Below are 6,878 nucleotides of genomic sequence, written 5' to 3' on the forward strand. Positions count from 1 at the left end.
CTGGTGAGGCTAGGAGACGACGACGGACTTGACGGGCGGCGGCCCCGAAGCTTGCTCCCGCCCCTGCTGCTGCTGCTGCTTCTTCTTCTTCATCTTCGGCCATGGCGAGGGCCGAGCTCGCCATGGCCACCGAGCTCGAGCTCGCCCAGATCTGGGCGAGCTCGGCCCTCGCCGACGACGAGGCTTGCCCTCGCCGGCGATGAGGTGGGCCCTCGCCGGCGACGAGGCGGGCCCTCGCCGGCGACGAGGCTAGCCCTCGCCGGCGGCGAGGGCTATTTTTCGATCAAAAAAAAAATTTTGACCAAAAAAAAATTCTTTTTCGATGGAAAAAAAATTTCCACGATTTTTAACTCGACCAAAAAAAAATTTGTAATTTCCAACGAAAAAAATTCGTCGGAAAAAAAAATTCGTTTTCAACGAATTTAGCCACGAGTTTTCCAACGAATTTTCCAACGAAAAAAAATTTATCGCAAATTTCCAACGAAAATTGAAATTTTTCGTTGGAAAAATTTCCGACGACTTATTACCAACGAATTTTTTTTCGTTGGAAAATTCGTTGGAAATTTGTTTTCCAACGAATTTTTCCAAATATTTCGTTGGAAATTTCGTCGGAAAAAACATGTTTTTTTGTAGTGTTCCTTCCACCTTCCCATTATCTCTCTTTGCCTCACGAACACTCCAAAATATGTAACAAGTAATGAACTTTGCCTTCATGGACCAACCCCTTTTTGCCTATGAAAAGACCCTGTCAGTTTAGACAAGCGACTCAGTCGTAATCCCTCTTTCGTGCTCACTTAAGAGGAACGCTCAAATTGACTAAGCAAGAGCTGAACAAAAACCACGCGGCCAGATGTATCTATGTTTATATTCAGCATTTTTATATTTGATTTTGATGATTGCCCAGATTGAACCACTACGTACACATGTTTAGTCTAGCAAGTAATTAGTAGCATCCCTCTATTTGTATTTATGAGCTTCACAACGATGGAGATATCATACTTTCATTCATATCTCTCTCTCTCTCTCTCTCAATTCTTGCATTCACAGTAAAAGAAATGGAGAGACAAGCTTCGTCGTTGAAGATTCAGCCTCCGAGGTATGGAGAACTCATCACAATCCTTAGCATTGACGGTGGAGGAGTCCGAGGAATCATTCCAGGGGTCATTCTCGATTACCTCGAAGCCCAACTTCAGGTATTAACATGAACAAACCACACGAACAAAGTGGACGCAAGAGTTACATTTGTGTGCTACGATGATCAAGAAAACATACCCCCTGCTTAGGGTTTGAGTCGAAGCAGCTTTTGAGAAGCCTTTTTTTTTTATTCTAAACACGGGGCATTGCCGGTGTCCACACCATCCCTTGAGGGGACATCAATCCAGAAGTTATTGAGTTTTTTGGGTGCAGGAGCTCGATGGTGAAGGTGCGAGGCTTGCAGATTATTTCGATGTGATAGCAGGAACAAGCACAGGAGCTCTCATCGCTGCCATGTTGGCTGCACCCAATGCTGACAAACGTCCTCTCTTCGCTGCGAAAGAGATAGTCCCATTTTACTTGAAGCATTGTCCTAAAATATTCCCTCAAGGATGGTAATCGATCATCGACATACCTCTCATGTCGCTAAATTTGAGTTATTGAACTTCGTTTTATTGATGTTTAAGCTCACTGATGATTTTCTTTTGCTTTTTCTCTCGTCATTTATAATATATTTGATTTGAGTCTTCATTCCATTTCTTTTCTGCTTGCTCCCGCTACTTCTTCCATAAAAAAAAAAAAAAGCGGGAGTCTGGGTTCGGTCTTGAACACGATGAAATCTCTGTGGGGGCCCAAGTACGATGGAGTTTATCTTCACAAATTAATAAGGAGGTTTCTTGGAAGCAAGAGATTGCACGAGACCCTTACCAGCTTGGTTATCCCGACTTTCGATATCAAACAGCTTCAACCAGTTTTATTTTCTTCATATGAGGTGAGTTCCTGTGTGTTTTTCTTTCTTTTCTTGAAGCTAGTGCAGTTGTAGATTGGTATAAGTCGTACGGGTCATGTTTTCCTCCATTTAAGTTTGGAGAATGTTACGGGGCTTTTGACCGACGAGAGTTGCAAACATAGACATCGACCGTATCCATATTTTAGTTAGATTTACGTGTAGATGGACAATTCAGAGATAACTTCCTCCAATTAGAGATCGATGAAAATATATAACCCAATTACTGTTTATCTAATAACATCCTCTATGTAACTTCACGATTGTTTTTAAGAAATGATTAAGCGACAGTCTTTAATTTATTGTAGGGTCCACTTTTTCAAAAATTTGTGGCTCACAACATGCTGTTATTCTCATAGTGGCCGAAAATGTTAGCAAAGCCCTTTTAAAGAATTATTAAGTGACAATCCTTAATTTATTGTGAGATTAACAACATGTTTGGACCACAAACAAATAAATAACAAATAATTATAAATTATTGTGAGAGTCCACTCTTTTAAGAATTTGTGACTCATAACGTGCTGTTACTCTCACAGTGGCCCAAAGACTATTATGCTAACAAAACCCTTTTTTATTTATTGGGATGACGCATTAGCTTTATTGTGTATATGACCAATTGAGTGAGACATGATCTGATCGCACATTACTTGAATTAATGCCAATTGTTGAATTCGATCTATATCAATCCCTTATTCATTTTGAAACTACCCCGTGTGAGCGCACACATGTTATGAAATTTTCAATTTATTATAGCCTCGCGTAGAAGTTTTGGAGTGCAAAAGGATGTGATGGAATCAGACTTTTCTTGCAACTACTGATTTCCAATTGAAAAATGGATTATTGATAATGCAAAATTGACAAAGACAATTATGATCAATTACCTAGTCCTAATAGAGGAAAACTATACGCATATACGCTAATCACAGAAGGTGTTTTCTTTAATTGATTTGTATCTCATGTAGGTGTCGAAAAACTCATGCTTGGACGCTCAAGTAGCTGACATATGCATCGGCACATCCGCTGCTCCGACGTACTTCCCCGCCCATTACTTCAAGACGGAAGGTGAAGATGGACGAGCCCATGAGTTTAATCTGATTGATGGTGGTATGGTTGCCAACAATCCGGTACGTATGTCTAATGAACACACATGATCATAACTTACATACATACATGTACACATAATAAAAGGTATATATATACGATCATAAATTAATAGAGCCTATTTGATATCAAAGACCGTCAAGACAAAATAATACGGCTAAAATAGGATCACCGGGTTCTAATACGGAGCTCCTTTACTATATCTTCTTCTTTTGCAACGAGGAATTTCACTTTAAGTAAGGCAACCTTGACCCGAGAAATACCCGTCAATTCGTCTGGTTCGTGAAATATGAACCAAGGCACAAGATAAATGGCCGAAACATGAATTATACTTAATAGGATGAAGAGTTAAACATGTACCTAATCTAGACAAGTAAGTTCAATCCTTAGTTATTAAATCAACCTCACGTCACAATATCCGAGGCCTTCATAGATTGGAAATATGGAGTCGACGTGGTATAAGCAACCACATATGATTTTTTAAATGAATAAATAATTGAATGCGATCTAGATTATTCGGCTGCGACAATTCTGCGTCGAATCACAATCCTATGTTCATCTGTGGTCCCAACAATGGGATGTTTTGTTAAGGTGTGAGACCTACGAAAAGTTGATGACAGGCTACCTGACGGCAAGCCACGTCCAACTTGGTGATTTGTTATATTCTCTGTTGTTTTTTTTTTTTTTTCGTTGTTGCAAAAGAAGTCTCATATAAGTTCTGGTCAACTGCGCACTTGATTTGAGAACCTTGTACTTTGTATTCGAATCAAGTCTGTCTCTTTCCCCAGGTAACGTTACGGAGTCATTGCCATAATTTGCGTGAATGAAGCCTTACACGATGCATGTTGAAAGGGGGGAATTTGCATACATTCAACGGGATTAACTGAATGGAAGTTTTGGATACCGCAAAGTAACACAATAAAAAGGTTCTTTTTTCGTATTATTAAGGTTTGACACACGAGGACTGTATTTCAAGAACGTCCTACAAAGAACCGCTTTTGGCATATAAAAATTATTATGTGTTACAGATATTAGCTGAGATCAACCCTTTATAGAAAAATTAAAAGCGTTGGGACGACAAATTGGATCAATTAAGAGTACAGACCCTCAATCTTTAGAGGACCAAATTAAAAAATGCTCATATTAAGCACCAGTGAAATTGACTGGAAAATTACTTCATGTCGATTTAAGTTGACGACACATGACGCGGCTATAAACATCTGGTTTTTGCTTTTACTTGAAAAATCTCATGACATCTAGTTAACGACACGTGATATGAGTGTCAAACCTAGTACTTCATTCTATTTCAAGATGTTGGAATATCGCAAACGTTATTTTCCCTCTTTTCAGACATTGATCGCCATCAGCGAAGTGAGCAAGCAGATCTTGAACGAAGACCCAGATTTCATCGACATCAAACTGCCCATGAACTACACTCGACTGCTGGTGATTTCACTGGGGACAGGCTCGCACATATCGGGGCTCAAGTTCGATGCCAAGAAGGCTGCAAAGTGGGGGTTGCTCTCCTGGCTGGTTAAGGATGGCTCGAGCCCTTTGATCGACGTCTACTCTCAAGGGAGTGCCGACATTGTCGATTACCACAACTGCGTGGTCTTCAGGGCCTGGGAGTCCAAGGAAAATTACCTCCGCATCAACGTAAGATCTTCGCTAACTTGGCCGTCTTTGTGAATTCTTGCTGCTGTGATTTATATTGATCTACACTTGGTACCAACTAATGCAACTAGAATTGAATGGATTGCTATAGGATGACACCCTGAGCGGGACTTTATCTTCGGTGGACACATCCACGAAGAAGAACTTGAAAGGCCTGGTGAAAGTTGGTGAGCACTTGTTGAAGAAGCCAGTCTCGCGAGTTAATGTCGGGACCGGCCTCTTGGAACCCATCGAAAATGCCGGCACCAACAAGGATGCCCTCAAGAGGTAAACATTTTGTGCGTCGGTATTGAACGCGAGTGGAACGATAACATCCTTTGGAAAGTTATAGCCATTGGAGGTTTATTTTTCTGATTAGTATTGGAAAGGCTGATTAATTTTGGTCTGCATTCTTCCAGGTTCGCGAAGAGACTCTCCGACGAGAAGAAACTCCGCAAGTCGAGTTGCCTGCATAACCTGAATGGGGCATAGTTCGCTCAATCATACCCTCGCAATATCAACATGTGAATTGATGATAAAAATCATGTGTTGTTGAAATGGAACAAGAATAGCCCTGTGTGTTTGCAAATAAAAGGGCTACAATCTACATTGTCTTTGTGTGGATAGCTAGGGTTCAAACTCCTAATGATGTGCCTAATAAGGGTGAACTAAACTGTTCGCTTGTTCTAAGATTCATGTTGTTATCTAGAGCTTGTTTTGTTTTGAAGTTGTCTGGAATTTGTCTTGGTTTGTAATTGGATTGTGTTGTTTTACTCTTATATTTTCGTAGAAATGAATGAAATGTTACTTTGACTACAAAATTTTTTTTGAGTGATCATCAGTCTCTTTTTTTATAGAAGTGATTATTATAAAGGACAATAACCCTCTCGCAGCTTACATGACAAATTCAAGGGCAAAAGGACACTACAAGTGCCATAAGTTGTGTACGGAGGTCATTTTGGTGTCATAACTTTTTTTTTTGGATCACTTTGGTGCTAAGTCGGAGGAAAAGAGATCACTTAAGTGCCAACTCCGGTAAGTTTAGCCGGAAATCCGACGTGGCATTTTTTATTAAATTTCTGACACCGACGTGGCTCATCGGAGGATGAGTCAGCGTGTACAGTCAGCATTTTTTATTTTAAATAATTTTTTTCCTTTTTATCTTTTTTTTTTCCTCTTCTTTCCTTTTTCCTTTTTTTTCTTTTTTTTCTTTTCTCCCCTCGCCGGCCCGACCACCGGCGAAGCCCGGGAAGGGCTTGGCGAGGGCAGCCTTGCCCATGGCCGGCGAGGGGCGGCCTCGCCAGATCTGGGCGAGGTGACCCTCGCCGGCGACAGGCGAGGCCGCCCTTCGCCGGCCATGGGCGAGGGGCGGCCTTGCCAGATCTGGGCGAGGCGACCCTCGCCGGCGACGCGAGGCCGCCCCGCGCCAGTCACCGGCGAGGGTCTCCTCGCCCCTCGCCAGTCGCCGGCGAGGGTCGCCTCGCCCAGATCTGGCGAGGCCGCCCCTCGCCGGCCATGGGCAAGGCCGCCCTCGCCCAGCCCTTCCCGGGCTTCACCAGTGGCCGGGCCGGCCACCGGCAACCGGCCGGCGAAGGGAGAAAAGAAAAAAAAGAAAAGAAAGGAAAAAGGAAAGAAGAGGAAAAAAAAAAGAAAAAAAGGAAAAAATTATTTAAAATAAAAAATGCTGACTATACACGCTAACTCATCCTCTAGCGAGCCACATCGGCGTCAGAAATTAATAAAAAAAATGCCACGTCGGATTTCCGACCAAACTTACCGGAGTTGGTACTTAAGTGATCTCTTTTCCTCCGACTTGGCACCAAAGTGATCCGAAAAAAAGTTATGGCACCAAAGTGACCTCTGTACACAACTTATGGCACTTGTAGTGCCCTTTTGGCCAAACTCAAGCACAACTACAAGTTCAAAAGGCATTACGTGAAAGTAATACTTTTCTTTACCATTTTAAGTATCCCCATGTTCTTGTTTAGTTCCTATGATTTTGTCTAAAGTCAGAAGTTGCTTAACGCAAATCCTAACTCGTGACTTATATAGGGCATTTAGTCAAATGACTAACCTTAAAAAAGTTACAGAAACATCAAATGACTTGTGATGCAACTAGATTTTCTAAGTATTCAATATGGAA

General features: G+C 41.8%; 1 protein-coding gene across 1 annotated transcript; it reads left to right on the plus strand.

Moving 5' to 3' along the window:
• Positions 1–1,055: 1,055 nt before the first annotated feature.
• Positions 1,056–5,027, plus strand: LOC115667013 (patatin-like protein 1). The gene is made up of 6 exons (XM_030588648.2): positions 1,056–1,193; positions 1,408–1,589; positions 1,780–1,966; positions 2,944–3,105; positions 4,433–4,738; positions 4,848–5,027. The coding sequence occupies exons 1-6, from the start codon at positions 1,056–1,058 to the stop codon at positions 5,025–5,027; spliced, it is 1,155 nt and encodes a 384-aa protein (XP_030444508.2).
• Positions 5,028–6,878: the final 1,851 nt, after the last annotated feature.

Source organism: Syzygium oleosum, unplaced genomic scaffold, assembly GCF_021117445.2.
Source record: "Syzygium oleosum isolate NSW1041296 unplaced genomic scaffold, Sole_v2.1 Sole_v2.08, whole genome shotgun sequence".
Lineage (NCBI taxonomy): Eukaryota > Viridiplantae > Streptophyta > Magnoliopsida > Myrtales > Myrtaceae > Syzygium > Syzygium oleosum.

Bases quoted from the DNA above. Each gene is read 5' to 3' on its own strand.
- LOC115667013 (XM_030588648.2), top strand. From the start codon at position 1,056: ATGGAGAGACAAGCTTCGTCGTTGAAGATTCAGCCTCCGAGGTATGGA. The intron at 1,194-1,407 runs GTATTAACATGA...TTTTGGGTGCAG, and splicing joins ACCTCGAAGCCCAACTTCAG to GAGCTCGATGGTGAAGGTGC. The intron at 1,967-2,943 runs GTGAGTTCCTGT...TATCTCATGTAG, and splicing joins TTTTATTTTCTTCATATGAG to GTGTCGAAAAACTCATGCTT.